At 37.0% G+C, this 18,105-nt stretch overlaps 1 protein-coding gene across 7 annotated transcripts in view; it reads left to right on the top strand.

Moving 5' to 3' along the window:
• LAMA2 (laminin subunit alpha 2) overlaps positions 1-2,748 on the top strand; it is a 521,442-nt gene extending 518,694 nt beyond the window's left edge. For all 7 annotated transcript variants that reach the window (XM_074333566.2, XM_074333563.2, XM_088795458.1 and 4 more), the window contains 2 exons: positions 397-619; positions 2,382-2,748. In XM_074333566.2, the coding sequence (XP_074189667.2) occupies positions 397-619; positions 2,382-2,539 (381 nt within the window). In that variant the 3' untranslated portion in view covers positions 2,540-2,748. The remainder of the gene's footprint in view (positions 1-396; positions 620-2,381) is intronic.
• The last annotated feature ends 15,357 nt before the right edge of the window (positions 2,749-18,105 follow it).

Raw genomic sequence — 18,105 nt, 5'->3', positions numbered from 1 at the left:
TAAGAAAATCTTATGAGGTTCACTAAGAACTCTCACACTCTAAAAAGATCTATGGTAGAATTTTCCCCGTTTACATCAGGTCCTTTTTTTGTCAGCAGGTCTCAAAATTATATTTCACATTTCCTAAAAGCAGAATTAACACCAAACTCACACATCTTGCCTGTTGCTCCCAACAATGCCCAAATGCAAAGAACATAATTTGTGACTTCTGCTCATTAAGTTTGTTTTAATTTCTGCCAAGTATTTTTTTTTATAAATGAATATGCCCTAGTTATGTTCACTTTAAACTATTCCAGCTGATATCTTTTCTAGAGATCTGACAGTTTTTACCATGTGAACCATCATGATACCCTTCTAATGAAACCATCTGTGACTGTACAATTTCCTACTTTCTAGATTATGTTTCACGTGGACAATGGCGCCGGCCGATTCACTGCTGTTTATGATGCGGGGATCCCAGGGCATCTGTGTGACGGACAATGGCATAAAGTCATGGCCAACAAGATCAAACACCGCATTGAGCTGACAGTAGATGGGAACCAGGTGGAAGCCCAGAGCCCAAACCCAGCATCTACGTCAGCTGACACAAATGACCCTGTGTTTGTTGGAGGTTTCCCAGGTGAGTGTTGTCCACCCCAGCAAGAATTTCTTTGCTCTATTACATTCATGATTTTGAAAACATTTATATTTCTATAAATATGTCCAAGAATGTGTGCTTAAGTATGCTTTCTTCCTAGCTTTAGAATCTCCTTCCATAAATAACACCTTGCCTGAAATTTCCAGTGTAGAAAATGAGCATATTACTTATATAAACCACATGAGACTGAATTTTCACAACAGTCCCCAAACTTGCATTCATGGGGTGATGGAGGATAGAGGAAATGAATTTGGCTTATAAAAGAGATGAGGCATTTAACAGCGATTGGGGCCACAGTTGGTGTTCTCTCTTATTTTTTAAAAATTAATATACCAGAGGAATCATAAAATGTTATGGAACTTATTTCCTCAAGTTCTAGAAATCATTGGGTTAAACGTAGCTAATTTCCCCCTCAGGTTATTTTAGAATTTATATTTATATTACAAAGAAACCCAAGCAATAAATCTGCATTCAAAATCCCTCTCCAGCACATTAAAAATAGCCTGTGAACCGCAGAAGAGTTACCTAAAGTGCCCATAAACAAGAGTGCTCGACTTGATGAGAAACAAGCCAAGTGCCTCTTAATAAGTACTGAAATAACACAGACTTCTGGAATGGTCTTTCAACATTCTGGCAAGAGAAACTTTTGTTCCCTTTTATTGTAAAGCTCCTTGGCTTAATGATATAAGCAAAGCATACGTATACTGAGCAGTGGAGACTGAGGAAAAGATATAGAAGTAATGGGGACCAATTCAGAGCTCCTCTTTCCAAAGTCACTTCTGTTTTAACAAGTAGGCTTTAACAAGACCTACTTATGCTTCAATCAAGATAAACCCCGAGATATTATAAAGGAGAAAATGTATTTTTCCATTCACAGCCTGGGAAATGCGATCCTTATTAGCACCTAGTAGGCCTGCTGGGAAAAGGGAGTCTGTCCTTAGGAAGAGAAAGATGTTGCGTGAATTTTCAACTAACTTAACCTTTTGGGATTTATTTTTACAATGTAAGAAATGAACAAAGTCACCATTAAAGACCCATGTCCTAATTCAGTAAAATATTTGATCAATTGTTTTGTTTCATTAAATCAAATTTAATAATTGTAAGTCACAACTGTGAAAGTATTCATTCCAAGTCAAATTCTTTGTTTGATGTCTTAAAATGAATGTCTCCAAATTTTTTATTTTTTTTTTAGTTGGGGCATATTAGGGAACAGTGTGTTTTTCCAGGATCCATCAATCATTGTCCTTCAATCTAAGTGTGGAGGATGCAGCTCAGCTCCAAGTCCAGTCATCATTTTCAATCTTAGTTTCAGGGGGTGCAGCCCACCATTCCATGGGGGAATTGAACCGGCAACCTTGTTAAGAGCTCACACTCTAACCAACATGAGCCATCCAGCTGCCCCTCCACTGAGCTTATTGTCTTCAATCTAGTTGTGGAGGATGCAGCTCACTGGCGCATGTGGGAATCGAACCAGCAACCCTGTTGTTAAGAGATCTGCGCTCTAACCAGCTGAGCCATCCGGCTGCCCTGTATGTCTCCAAATTTTATAATACATTACTATAAAATAAAAAAAAGTTGGTATTTCTGTACAATTTTAACTGTTAGTAAAGCTAAGAACAAAATAACTAACTTGACGTAAAACAGCCTTCCAATTTAATTTCACACCAACAGCAGACTTTGAAATATACTCTTACACATAGCAGCTGCATTTCAAAAACTGAGCCCTCTTTGCTTTGTTTTTCAGGTGGCCTCAACCAATTTGGCCTGACAACCAACATCAGGTTCAGAGGTTGCATCCGATCCCTAAGGCTCACCAAAGGCACCGGCAAGCCACTGGAAGTTAATTTTGCCAAAGCCCTGGAACTAAGGGGAGTTCAACCTGTATCATGCCCAGCCAAATAATAAAAACAAGTTTAACCACAAGAAGGGTTCTTCAGAACAAGTATATCAAGTAAAACAAATATATTTACCTGTGTATGTTATTAAAGCTAATTTGTGCATGTATATTGAATTCTTGTGTATTCAGATGGTGCTAATTCAGATCCCAGACTGATTTTTAATTCAAATTCTTTCTCAAGCTCATGAATATTAAACCAACTATGTCATTCTAACTTCTTGTTTTATGTGATTTTAAGTGTATAAGGCAACTCACCATAAATTGTTGAATTTGCAACATGTCCTAGAGTCATCTCAAGAAGAAATCAGGGGTGGCCGGTTAGCTCAGTTGCTTAGAGCATAGTGCTAGTAGCACCAAGGTTGCCGGTTCAATCCCCACATGGGCATTGTGAGCTACACCCTCCTTAAAAAAAAAAAAAAAAAAAAGAGAGAGAGAGATCAGATGTAATTATTTGTAAAGGCATTTTTTTTTTTTTTTTTTTTTTTTACTAACTCCTATTAATACTTTTATCATCCTTTTCCTTGTATCTCAGCTTTGGCTTTCTGTTCCAGCCACTGAAAACAACGGTGGACTTGCTATGCTTGATTGGGAAGAAATCCATTCCCATACTCCCTATGTTTGTGGAAGCATTAGCAAATCATTTCTCCGGTCCAGGTTCATTAAAAGAGAGTTTAACTAGCCATATGAGTGAATACCTTTTTATGCTGAAGGTAGAGAATATAGATCAGATTGAGGCCAGAAAGCTTAATTACTTGATTTTCTTGTTTGATAATGATTTATAGGCTTTGGGTAAACACCAGAACCAAGCTCCGGAATGACAATTAACATGCTTTTGATACTACAGTATTGAGGCTTTGGGCTTTTAGTTTTCAGTATTTAGTATGACAAAGTTTTAGTATAACAATCTACACTTAGGTAGAGAGGAATAATGCTGAAGTGAATTTTTTTACTTATCAGAAAACAATAAACCATAAACTTAAAAGGTGTACATCATTCTTTTTGAGTTGTAATTTGACCTAAAAACCGTATTTCCTAAAAAATTTCTGTGTTTTGTGCTCATTTTACCCACTATTTCAATCGTCTTCAAAGGGGTCTGTGAGCATGAGATAAGAAAGTCATAGGCAGTCAGGGACAAGGCCGCGGTGGAGAGGATTAAGGCCAAGACCACAACCAAAGCCAAGGAAAATGATTTTAAAATAGCTAACAAAACAATTTCAAACTGCAGAGCCCTCCACAAGTATCAGCCAAGGTGCAAGGGGCCCAATCAGCTCGTGACAATTTCAAACTACAGAGCCCGCCAAGATTAACTGTCCAAGTACAGAAAACCAATCAGCTCTGACTCAGAAGCATTAATAGTTCCCACTGTAGCCTGCTCGCAGGACATTCCGCTTTTGGATGTCCCCTCTCTCTGGAGAGCCTTTCTCTTGCGCTTTACAATAAAGCTGTACTGCTTAAATCTTACCTCTCCGATCCATGTTTCCATTCTTCGGCAACTGCGAGATCACGTACCCTGGGTACACACCAAACACACGAGGATCCTATATCAAGAAAACTGGCCTCAATTTTATTCATCACCTTAAGGAAGAAATATTGCATTTGCCATTTTCAGTAGAAATAGTTGTAGTCTAGTAAAGCAGAACATTTAAACAAACAGACTGTCACGTCCAGCGCAACACAGGCTGTGGGAAGGCGAGAAGAGGCGGCTTTGGGTTAAGCTATAAGAAAGAAGCAGAGACTCAATGCAATTATATCTCAGAGGGCCAAGGGTCTCACAGTCTTGAAAGACTGGAGCCCCAAATTGGACCGACTGACGGTATTTATTGATTACACACAAGGAAGTTACATTGTTTAAGACACGGTCTGTGAAACTCAACCACTACATCAGAAAATGACTTCAAACTGAAATTATTTGTCCCAAAACAGCCTAAGCATATAGTCCCATGATGACTAAGGTGCGGTATGCACCTCCCTGGGGGAGGGGAGGATGTCTCTCGTGGTGAAACAATTCCATGAGCTGAGCACAAAGAGCTTGATCTTATCGCTCTAAAGACCTCTCTCACAATTAGGTGAGAGGGAGCAACAAGAGTCAGCAGCAGCTTTTCTCAAGCATAGGGGAAGGGGATGCAAGGCTCCTTCCCAGATCTTCCAAGGCAGCTCATCAAGGGTCTCAATGGGGTTCCGTGTGGCTTGAGTTGTCCCCCCCATCCCCCCACCCCGCCGTGGGGAATCTTACTCGTCTTTGACTGCAAACCCTTCTTTTGGAGACCAAACAGAGAGACACAAGGTGTAACAAACTCAGTCCCAGAGAAGCACAGTCCCACAGACTCTTCTTTCCTTAAGGAAAGGTGCGGGGGACAAACGGCTAGGTTGTTGTGTGATCATAACAGACTTCCCTCATAATAGTAACTTTAGCAAAAAAAGAATAATCCTCTTTGACAAAGTTATCCACAGGGGGAGGGAAGGTACTATTCCTGTTTCCCCGAAAATAAGACCTAGCTGGACAATCAGTTCTAATGCGTCTTTTGGAGCAAAAAATAATAATAAAGACCGGTCTTATTTTACTATAATATAAATCTGGGTCTTGTATAGTGTAAGACTGGGTCTTCTCTTAGTTTTTGCTCCAAACGACGCATTAGGGCTGATTGTCCGGCTAGGTCTTATTTTCGGGGAAATACAGTATTTCTAATCAAGAAGAGAACTAACACACTGTTAGCATTTCATCATTGGCCAGGTGCTTGATACAATTTGTCCACACAACTACATTCTAGAGCAAGCAATTCTCAACCATGGCTCTATTTTGGAATTGCCTGGGAGGCTTTAAAATAACTGGTGCCCAGTCCAATGATTCTGATTTGGTCTAGGACATAGCTTGGGCATGAAGATTTTTAAATAGCTTCCTAGGCAATTCTAAATTGCCATCAGGGAAGAGAACCCTGTTCTAATGAGAAAAATTATCCCCTATGCCAACAAAGAGTTGTAGAGCCATTTGAGAATCCTACTACTAACTTTGTCTTGACCATTTCTACACACGTTAAATATATATATATATAAAATATATATATATATATTATATATATTTTATATATATATATATAATATATATATATATATTTATATTATATTGAATCTAGTTAATGCCGTTTGGCTAAACTTTAAGCAATGTAATTTTGACAACCAATGTGTCTTGAAAGTGAAGACTTTATTCTGCACTGAACACTACTGGCATGATTATTGGGCTCATTCTGGATAATAAGTGAATAAACAGGAATAAAGATGCTAAATCCTTAAATTAATAGTTAATGCCTTTCTTTCCTGAATCCTGAGCAGAAGGATAAATAACAAATTTGAAAGCAAGTGTACTTAATTGACACTCCTATTAGAGTCAAACCCTGCTAAAGTCAGTTTGTAAGTAAGTGCCTTAGAATGGTATAGTTGGAAGGGCCCTTTGAGATCAATAAGTACAGTTGTTCTCAACTCCAGCTAGACATTAAAATTACTTTGGATACTTAAAGAAGAAAAGAAAATAGAATAATATCTTGTATTTGGATATCACCCCAGAGCTTAAAGTATAATGTCTGTGTGGGGCCCTGCCATTTGCATTTTCTAAACAATTCCAGTTGATTCTAATCTGTGACTAAGGCTGAGAATTCCTGGGCTTCTATGGCCCGCATATTTTAGGGGTAGGAACCAGAGGGAACCCAGGGAGATTTGATGGTGTCTAAAGTCCCACATTAGTTACACATCCAAGTAGACCCGAGAAAGTTGATCTGGACCCAAGCAGAATTCACTGAATTAGGTGTTGGCTAAATTTGTCCCATACAAATCCATACTCCAAAGTGGTTCATGAATTTGTATAGACGAAGCTTGTCCAAATTCTATGATGAGAAATAAGGAAATTTTATGAAAGAGAAAAGTTTCTCTAGCATATTTTAATTTTCTACCTCAAAAATCAGATTAATTTTTATCCCAAAACAAGATAAAATATTTCCTTCACCCAACCTCATCCCCTCCACAATTACCTCATCTCCTGCCACCCACAGCATTCATGAAGAAAGCAGAATACTCTTCATTTATTTTCCAAACACCTACTCCTACCAGGTTGTCAGCCTTCTTCTTTAAGAAGGTGCTTTGCACTTTAAAAGAAAAACATTTGTGAGGGGAGTTTTATTGAAGTTACCATGGTGAACACCGCTGACAAAAGAAAATAAGGAACAGAGCAGATTTCAGCCCCAAATCACCAGAACACTGCCAGACACTAAATTACACCAATTAGTGGTTTTAAAAAATCAGATCATATCAATTAGTGGTTTTAAAAAAACTATTTTCTTTCTTTGCTTTAGCTTATTGTCCCCAACTATAGAACACTTCTAGAGTTTCTGCTTAACAATAGAGGAAAAGACTACTTTGACATATTGAAAATCTCTTGATTTTATGTGAATTATTTCCTGAATTATTTTGTATATGAAATGGTTAATAAGCAAACAAAACACAATAGTCAATTTTGCAAGCATGGAGTATAATCTTTTTCACTACCACTTGCTAACGTTATGACTTATTGCCGATGCAACTATTATCTCTATTTTCCAATATCTTTTAATCTCTGTTGAATCAAGAGAGAGCTACAAACATATGTACTGTACTCATTTGCTTGACTGAGATTAGTAGATACCTGAGACCCAAGAGGCATCTGAAGGGAAGGGATACCACAGTCTGGGCCCTGAAATCCATTATTTTGGAATCTTGACATGCACGGTGGTGGTTCATACTCACTCTCCGGCATTTGTGCCAGTTACCTAAGTGAACATAACATTTGTGCTCATTACTAAAGTGAAAGTGTTATGGCATGCATTTTATCCCTTCAAAACTTATGCATTGAACTTCTAACCCCCAAGTAATCCAGAATGTGATTGTATTTGGAGATAGGGCCTTTAAAGAAGTAATTAAGGTAAAATGAAGTCATTGGGTGGCCGTAATCCAACACCACTGACGTCCTTTAGGACACAGACAGGCATAGAGAATAGGCCCTGTGAAGACTCTGTAAGAAGATGGCCATCTACTAGCCAAGGAGAGAGGCCTCTAGAAACAAACAGCTCTGCTGACATCTTAAACTCAGACTTCTATCCTCCAGAATTGTAAGAAAATTAATTTCTGTTGTTTAAGCCACCACCCAGTGGTACTTTGCTATGGCCATTCTAGCAAGTTAATAGAGAGTCTTTCTGCATAAGCAAATCAATAAATCAATCATATATACATGCATGCATGCATGCATACATACATACATACATACATACACACATACCTAAGCACATTTCAGGTTCCCTGAAGAGTAACAGATACATCAGAGAAACTATTTTGAATAGTGACCATTATCATTTATATAAATGCATTTTTAAAAAGGAGCCTAAAACAAGAAAATAATATTCATAACGTACTTAAATAGAGGAAGTGGGAAGTGGTTTCATATGTGCTTGGGGTATTAGGAATAGCTACATAGCAATTATAAATTAACAAAATCTTGTTCTACTCAATAACACCACCTATTGAACTTTTCAGTAGAATGAATTTTCTGGAGATCTGGTTTGTATATTCAGGTTTAGAGAAGTACTCATTTACCCTTGGACAAATCAAAGCCCTTCTTTATTTGGGAAAATTGACTCCCTGGAACTCTGCCCTTCTGCAGGTACATACTTAATGATATAAAAGGTGGTGGCAGTGGAGGTGGTGAGAAGTAATTAGATTCTGACATGTTTTGAAGGTAAATTACTGTTTCCTGAAGTATTTCCTATGGCATGTAAAAAAATAAGGTACTGATAACTTCTGCTCATCTAAAAGGATAGAGTAGCCAATACTCCAGGATGGAGGATGGAGGTAGATTAGGCTTTTTATGGAAAGGAAAATCAGAAGGTTAGTTGTAGACATGTTGAATTTAAACTGGTCATTAGAGATCTGGGAGCACCGTTCTGTAGGCAGCTGGATATATGAATCTGGATTTCAGGAAAGAGGTCTGAACTATAGATATAAATACGGGAGTCATAAAAATGTTGATGCTATTTATAGCCACATGACTGAATGAGATCCCTAAGGGAGAAAGTATAAATAGAGGACTGTGGACACTTCAATATTAAAAGTTTGAAGCATCAGGTGTCAGAAAAAAATACTCAGAATTTGAGAATAGGCAAAAGAAATTTCTAGGTGTTCCTTCAGTGTAGTACTGGGCCTCACTTTCTATTGACTGGCTATTTTACAACTCTGTAGGGTCAAAGATATCTTGTAGATTTTTGTCTAGTACACATGTAAATAATTTCTGTCTGGTGGAAGAGATAACCCCAAAGGTAACAATTTTGTACTTAACTGAGAAATTTTATCCTGGTATTCCCGTGTGTGTGTGTGTGTGTGTGTGTGTGTGTGCATGTGTGTGTGTGTGTAAATTCTCAAATGCTCTTTAGACCAGTTTTAACATCTTATTGTTTCCTTCATTAACTAATGAGTTAAATAAAATGTTTGAAATGTGTTCACATTGTATGTACCTGAGAGTCAATATTTAACCTTTTGAAAACTGTGTTTCGCTGGGAGAAGGAAAAACAAGCTCTTTTTACCCAGCTTAATTCAAAACTAAAATCCAGGTCACACAATTTGTTCTTTTATGATTTATTTTTTCAATTTCTGAACCCGATGTTCCCATTGCTACATTTCTTGTGAAGTAAATATTACTTTAGAAAGTTAAAATAATGTTAGGAAAAATAAGCTTAAGAAAAGAATTACAGGTTTTTATATCCCTTTTCTTTGATAATTACTCTCTCCTGTTAGTGAAGCCTCAGCTGTTACACACACACACATACACACACATACACAGACACAAATATCCAGTCTTACATGTTTGGTAATGTTGGAGCCAGGAACAGATTATTTGTGGCCAAATACACTACTGACTTTTATATTACTTTACGATGAACTGTTGACTTTCAAACTCTGGGTAGCAACACATAATCATAAGAACATGGGTAGAATTTGTAAACCATTTTCTTACTTTTAGATTACATAACAGAAAACAATGATTTTAAGTAAAAAAACTAGTTTGGCATATTATTTAATGTAATTTTATATGATTTATATAGTATTTTTATAAAAGCCCATGCATTATCTTACATATAACTAAAATAAAATTATTGAGAGTTAAAAACCACAAAAGAAATATCTGTATAGACTTGGACCACATTTGGAGGGTATGTTTTGTATTGGCTGACTTAAAAGGCAAGCTATATAGAATATACAGAATTCATCAGAGGTGCCCTAATGGGTACTTCAGGGAGATGGACAATCATTCCTAAAACTGAAATATCAGCATTAGAGACTGTTGACTGCCAATGGAGAAAGACATGCCATACATACTAAGACACAGTGAACAGAAAAAACAAAACAAAATCAACTATGAGCCCCAAATCAAAACTCATGAGAGAGATTCTACAAATGTTAGGTGACCATGTGTCATTGAGCTACGTTTTGCATTGGCAATTCTATAGAGTATGTTCCACTGTTACAACCATTAAGGATTTTATCTAAATAAATAACTGATGGTTCATGAGTCTTCCAAGAGATATAGGATAGGCCAGCTAATCTTTTTCTATATAAACAGATGGAAGTGGAGGAAGTTGGTGAGAAAGGAAGAGAGGGAAGGGAAAAGAGAAAGAGATTGAGAGTTTTCTCGTTTTAGAGGTGATGCCCAGTCTAATTTAGATACATAAATAAAAGCAAATTTATTGATTTTTTTTTGTTTTATCTCAATGTACAGAATGTATATTAATATTTTGATTGAAATATTAGCAAAGTGTTATGGCATCAAAAATGGATCAAAGCTAATTTTATGATCTGATGTTTGTAATTCTTATATTTTTGTAGTTCAAATATCAATTGATTTATTTTTATTTTTTTCATCTTTTGTTTCTCAATGACAGTTAAAAGAAGAATTTTTACACTGCTACATGCAGGCACTTCTCAAAAATAACATATTGTTACTGTGAATAGTTTAGTCCCAGTAAATAAAAAGTACAGTAGGTATAACATCATATTTTCTCTTATAAATTGGTTTCTAATGCATTGGAGATAATCATGATGTATAATATACATTTTTTTATCAGATGAATATAAATAATGCATCTAGCGAGGCAAATGTGCAGAAATCAACTTTAAAACAATCACAAAACATCAAGGTGCCCATCACTGTTGGGTAGCAAACCAATTGAGTAACTGAATTATGATAACATTTATCTGGGTTTCTTTACTTCTCATGTACTCTCATTTCATGTGCTTCATCAGGCTCTCAACTGTGTAGTTATTAAGAGAAAATTTTTAATAATTATCTTGTTTTATATAATGCCCTTTTAAATGGAAATAGAAATATCTACCATTTTGCCTTTACAAAGACAAAAACTCTTTTGAACACAGTCATAAATACTTGAGGGTACAAAACCACTAATGAGGAAGTACTGCTTTAGCGATAATTTTCAAATTGTCTTGTTGAGACACATAAGCGGATCATGAAATCAAATTTCAGGATTGTAAAAGAGCAATTTATATAATAAAGTAGCATAGAATGGAGTAGGATAAAATAGAACAGAATAGACAACGTACAACATCAAAGTGCATTGTACAGGGTAAATATTGTTTTGCGAAACTTGTTTGACATATGTGTGTATGTATGTATATATGCTGAGTCATAATGTAAAGTGTATGTAACATGTATTTTTTTCCGTAGGTTACAATTTAAAAAATTCGAAGTAGAGATGATAAAAAATAATAATATCGGAAAATAAAATGGGGAGAAAGGGGTTAATAAGGAATTTTTTTCAGGAAGATTACCATAACAAGTTATAAAAATTATGTACTAACTGAAATAATATTGTTTTAAACCAATGTAATGTATACTAGTAAGCTGAATTCCTAAACTATACTAGAATATTATATTTTAAAATATAGCTTAATAAACAGCTTCACAAATGTGATTCCTCTGACTCTACCAAGAGGTTCAATTATGTCCTGAGGCTCATCTCCAAAAAGATGTGAGGACAATAAAAAAGAGTCAGGGGAGAACAAATGTCTTGAAAAAACAATTGAACAGGAATATAACAGGAACTGAAGGATTCAGCACATTAAATGAAAAGTTATTTTTTTTTATTGCAACATTACCAAAATCCTATTTCCTTATTGAAAAGCAGAACTCCTATCAAAAAAAAGCAAATAAAAATACAAAGAATAAGTTGTTTAGATCAACCTTTTAATTAAGAATAAAGTATTTCTTAGAATCAATTTCTAAAAACCACATTAAGACATAAACTGATGAAAGTTGATGCAACAGTTGTAAGAGCTCATACATAATAAAATATTGGGGAGAATAACATGCTCTATTTTGAATAGGTTTTAAAATCTTTTCTAAGGTAAAATAAAGCTGCATTTACTAAATGTATGGAGTTGTAGAAGATAGATATCTATTCCTCTTACTTCTGGGAAGAATTCCCTACATTTCCTTTGGGACCAGACCTCCCCTTCCCACTATCCCTACTATAGAAATGCTTGTTGATAATTCAACGAGTGAATCCAATCCTGTCTGCCTGCCTGCTATGACTGGGATGTAAGGAATGCAGTCAGAACTAATGAGTTTTCTGATAGGCCTATTTGAAAAGATACATCCCTCTCCTGAGCTAAGACACGGTGAGCATAGGATGCGACAGCTGGGATTATTGCATCCAATTTGCTACTAAGTGAGGAGAGCCTAGCTCTGCCAAGGGACCTCAGGATGGAACCTGAGGATGAAGGTGACGTTGCAAAAAGAAGACAGGAAAAACCGTATCTTCAGTGAGTAAAACCTCCTTGGCTGTCATAACTGTGGCCGATTCAACTACCTGCGCCAGCATGGAGTTTTCTTTCATTTGTAACACTTGGTTCTAATGGATAGATGTGCCAACTATAGGCTAGGCATTATACACACAATCTTCAAGTTAATCCTCTCAACAGCCCTTTATGGAAGCACTGTATCACCCCCATTTTACATATGAAAAAAACAGATGCTTAAAATAAAGTGACTTACCCGAAATCACCCAGCCAGGAAGTCCTAGAACCATGAATTTTACATTGAAAACATTCACATTAGGTTCAATACTTTCTGAAAGTAAAGTCTTAGATTATTATTTTCTTAACACTTATATTATTTTTGAAAAAAATGGAACTTGCAGGATTAAGTTTAGGTGAAAAGGTAGTTATTGTGAGCCCAGGGCTGTTCTCATTGAGAAGAGAGGTAAAACCTATCATTCTTGACCTTTCTTTCCATAAATACGTTTAAATCCTAAAATAACATACAGGCACTGTTGAGACGAGAAATATATCTTCCAAGTTTCTTTAGCGTGTAACCTAAAAACCAGCCAAACCAGCCAAAGCAACACAAGGGAGTATATCATCAGATATCAGGGTTTTTTGTGGAACCCAGGGAAGGAACAGAAGCCTGACCGCGTACGGATATGTAGTCAGCGATTGAAAACTATCAAGTTCCCCAGCAACTTTTCTTCCTCCATCTCTGTTTCCCACTGTGCTGTTGCTTCATCCCAGATGGGATTCCCTGCTACGGCTTCATGTAAATAGACAACCTCTGATTAGAAAAGTTATTTTCAAGGAACCCACAGAGAAGGACTGCTGTTCTCAATCCAAATTTTAAATTCCCTAGAAAGAAAGCATGATTGTCTGGGTGTAAATCGAGGGTTGACCTCTTGTGATCAAATCAGTGTGGCCTTGGGAAGGACCTGTATCTTTATTACCTGTAATAAAGATATGCCTGTATACAGCACTCCCCAATGGCTGAGAGGGAACAATCCTGGAGAGGAGGGAGATGGGCTACACAAAAAGCTGCCTGACTATAGCATAGCAGCAAAACAAAACAAGACAATGTCAGTCCTAATTTTAAGGTGCATAGAAGTTAGGGGAGAAGCAGTTCTGTGGGGTCATCAGGAGAAGCGTTGAGTCCCTAGTGGGACTTTAAGATTCTGACTCTGATCCCACTTCTCACCACCAACTATGATTCTGTATCCTGTTCCAGCATGTGGCTTTTTTCCCTATACCACCAAGCAACTGTTGCACACCAGCTAAGTATCCTACGATTCCATGCAATTCTGACACGATCTACCTGGGCTGTCAGATTCCACAGGTTAAAAGGTCAAGCCTACAAGACTGCTCCCTGCCCACTTCAGACACCAGTCACAAGTCACAAGTCCAGGTTGTCACCTGTGCTTCTGACCAACTGGCTAGAGATTAGAGATTCCAAATACCCTCTCTTTGGGTTTGATTAATTTGCTAGAGTGACTCACAGAACTCAGAGAAACATTTTACTTGCTAGATTACTATAAAAGGATATAAGTCAGAAATAACCAGACGGAAGAGATGAATAGCGCAAGGTAAGAGTGGAAAGAGTTCGGAGCTCTCATACTTTCTCCAAGTGTGCTCCTCTCTCTCCCCAAATCTCTATGTGTGTGTTTACCAACTGGGAAGCTCTCTGAACCCCATCCTTTTGGGTTTTTATGGAGGCTTTAGTAATAAAGCTTCATATTACTTTATTACAAAGGCATAATTGATTAAATAATTGGCCACCGGTGATTGATTCAACCTCCAGCCTCTTTCCCCTTCCTGAAGGTTGAGAGGTGGTGGTGGAGGGAGCTGAAAGTTCCAACCCTCTAAGCACCTGGTTGGGTCTCCAGGCAAACCGCTCCCCTCCTTGGGTTACCTAAGTGCTTTCCAAAAGCCACCTCAATAATATAACAGAAGACACCTTTATCACTCTCAATATTTAGGAAACCCCAATGGTTTTCAGAGCTCTGCACCAAAAATCAGAGGAAAGATCAAATATATATCTCTTATAAATCACAATATTACGGACTTGAACTTAGCCATAAAGGATTTGGGAAGAAGGAAAGGTAATCCAAACAGGGAAATCTAAAACCTGGACTTTTACAGAAAGTGATTTGATGAATGAAAGCATCATATTTTAATAAAATATGTAACAACAGAAACAGACATTGGAAAAAAAAAATGAACTGACACATTGTAACTAAAGCTTTTTGGTATTCCCAAAGAGTTTGTAAGAATTATGTGGTGTCTCTCAGAATCCTTTCAAAAAGACAGATGATAAATGAATTTCTAAACTAAGCACCGGTTTTGAAATGAAAGTTTTATCACCACAACTAAAAAATATTTACTCATTGATTAAATGATAATGAGTTTTTAAAATCCTTCTTTTCCCCTGCTTCTAAACAACCTCCTCTGCCTGATAAATCAATCTAAATGTCTCCATAATTTAAAGGCCGAGTGTCTACTCAAAATATTTAGTTTGTGTGTTTATTGCAGTCCACATAGTGCAAATATGAAAAAAATCTAATTTTCTTAATGGAAGGGCTATAATTGACTCAATCTAATGTATTTCTGAAAGATTAATAAAACTACTTTTCCTCATGGCAATAAAACAGATAGTAAATAAAACTATCTCTCGAGAATGAATAATAACCTAGTGACCTCTTTCTCATTATCTGCAAACCCTTTATAAATACATACAAGCGGAATATGGTTACTGGAATCACAGTCATCTCTACAGAACTAAACAAGACTGTTTCCCCACTCACATGGAATAAAATTGTAAAACCCATATAATGAAATTTACGCTTTCTAAATCAAACATTATGATTCTCAGAAGTGATTTTTTTCAATTAATCCTAACATGAGATATAAATATTGGTTATAAAACACCTCTTCTATCCTTTCTCTTGCTCGGTCTTCTCCCCTTTTCTCTGCCTTTTCCACTATGTCACTCATTAAAAAAATAAATCTAATCTTGATAGATGTCAGATTAAGATCACTTGCTATGGCTACTTAAACTAAGAAAAAGAAGTGTATGACCCCCCTTTCATCCAGCGCCTCACGCTGACTGCATCCTATATCTAATTCATTGGCTAGGTGCTACAGACACTGTTCAATAAGACAAATGGAATCCTTTGTCTCTTCCATTCTTGTGGGAAAGACAGGTAAGTAGTGCAGTAAATAAAATTAAAATGTGGAACAAGTGCTATAAAGGAAACAAACAAGAAACTAAAACAGAGAGAAACCGGTGGGAACCAACTTTAAAATGAGTGCTCAGGGAAGGCCCTTCTGCGTAGATGACCATTATGCTGATACCTAAATATGAGAAGAAGTTAATTATGTGAAAAGTATGCCTGTGGGTGGGTAAAGCAGGGCACTGCGTTAAAAAAACAATCCAAGTAGAAGAACTCGAATGTGCGCAAAGACCCTGAGATAGAACTGACCAGATATCTTCTAGGGATGGGAAACAGATCAGTGTGGCCAGAGATAAGCCAGTAGAAGTGTGGCATGAACTGAGGTTGGACAGAGTGACACAGCCACATCATGCAGGGTGTTGTAGGCCATAGGTATAGATTTAGGTATTGGTTTAGAAACAGAGGGAAATCACTAAAGGACTTTAAATGTAGGGTCTGATTCAATTTCTGTTGCTGCTCTCTGGAGGCAGGATTGAAGGGGCACAAGAATAGAAGCAGGGAGATTCTGCAGTAATTCTGGCAGAAAGATAATGATGGATGGACGAAGGTGTGTTTGTAAAAATAGAGAGAAGAGAATAAACTACAGAATATTTTGAAGACATGCCTGAGGAAGCAGGCAGAGGGAGAATTCAAGGACAGCTTTTGTATTTCTGATATGAATAACCATGTAAATGATGATGATGTCATTTACTGCACTAAGGAACACCAGGGAGGTGAGTGGGAGGTGACAATTAGGATGCTGTTGGCTAACAGAAAGCCCAGACTTATTTGCTTTATACCTTATAAAAAAATGTGTAATGTGACATAACCAAGGAGTACATAGCAGGGCAAGATCCAGGTGCTCTAACTTTACTTCTCTGTTGTCCTCTTAGCTCTGCCCTGTTCCGTCTGGAGAGGCTATCCTCAGACACAATAGCAGCAGCAGTTTCAGGCATCAGCCCATCGAGAGGTGGGAGTGGCCATCTCAACCATTGTCCCTTCCTAGGAGTGAAGAAAGATATTCTAGAAATCTTGCAGAAGCCCCTACTCAGGTCTTATCAACAGCATATGATCAGTCTGAGCCAACTGCATGCAAGGAGAAAGGGATCTCCATATTGTTTCGTATAAATCAGGGTATTTCCCTAAGACTGAAGAAAGAATCCTCCCCCCAGATTAAGTGAGGAAGTGCAAATAATAAAATCAAATCAAGACCTAGGAATTTACCTAAATGTTTTGAAAATATATATCCACCCAAAACCTGCAAAGAATGTTTATAGTAGCTTTATTCTTAACTGTGAAAAATTGGAAGCAATCAAAATGTCTTTCAATGGGTGAATGGATAAACAAACTGAGGTATATCCATCAAATGAAATACTATTCATCAATAAAAAGAAATGAGCTCTCAAGCTATGAAAAGACATGGAGGAAACTTAAATGTTTAATATTTCTTAGTGAAAGAAGCTAATCTGAAAAGATTACATAGTATATGATTCCAATGATATGACATTCTGGAAAAGGCAAAACTGTAGAGATAGTAAAAAGATCAGTGATTGTCAGAGGGTCAGGGAGGAAGCGGGGAGGCATGGAGAGGTGGAAGATGGAATTCAGTTAAAAATAATTTAACTTCAGTTAAAAATAATTAATCAGAGTTGTTTTATCAATTGTGATAAATGTAGCACACTAATGCAAGAAGTTAGTAATAGGGAAACTGAATGGAATTACGGGGTGAGGAGGGTGGGAGTGTGGAAAGAGAGTATACCTTTACTTTCTGCTCAATCTTCCTGTAAACCTAAAATAGCTCTAAAAACAGCTTACTGAAATAAAATAAAATCAAGTTTCTGCCAGCAAAAAATATATAAGCTAAGCAAAGTTGCATAAGTGGCTAATAGTGTCTACAATGGGTGAGGAAAAGAACTAGTGTATCTTTTTGAACATTTGAGATGTGAAGTATCACTTGAATACATCAGGTAGGCAGTGGATGTGTGAATCTGACACTTAAAAGAAAGATATATGAATTTGGGAGGCAAAGACACAAGAATCCATGGAGATTTGTGATATTTCCAAGGGGGAGAGAGAAAGATAAGAGGGAGGGTTCCAGAACTAAGTATGAGGAACCACCAAGTTGAGAGGTTAAACATAAAGAAGAGGACGTCAGCAAAGGAGAATGAGAAGGAACAGAAAATAAATGAGGTTTCAGAACTATGCGATGTCAGGAAAGACAAGAGAGGAGAGTATTTCAAGATTCAGGTAGTTTTGGGCGGCTGGTTGGCTCAGTTGGTTAGAGCGTGGTGCTGACGACACCAAGGTTGCCGGTTCAGTCCTCACATGGGCCACTGTGATCTGCGCCTTCCTTAAAAATAATAATAATAATAATAAAATAGACTTTTTAAACAAAGTGCAGGTAGTTTTGTATGTGTTTTTCAAAAGATAGAGAAGACAGTCCTTTAGTCGACAACACCATGACTTTGACAAGAGCTGTTTCTTTGAATGGAAAAGAAGGAATTAAAGAG

This window comes from Rhinolophus sinicus, chromosome 2 (assembly GCF_057876585.1).
Source record: "Rhinolophus sinicus isolate RSI-liver-muscle chromosome 2, RSI-T2T, whole genome shotgun sequence".
Lineage (NCBI taxonomy): Eukaryota > Metazoa > Chordata > Mammalia > Chiroptera > Rhinolophidae > Rhinolophus > Rhinolophus sinicus.
The sequence above is the reverse complement of the archived record's forward strand: the minus strand, read 5'-3'. Positions and strand labels throughout refer to the sequence as shown.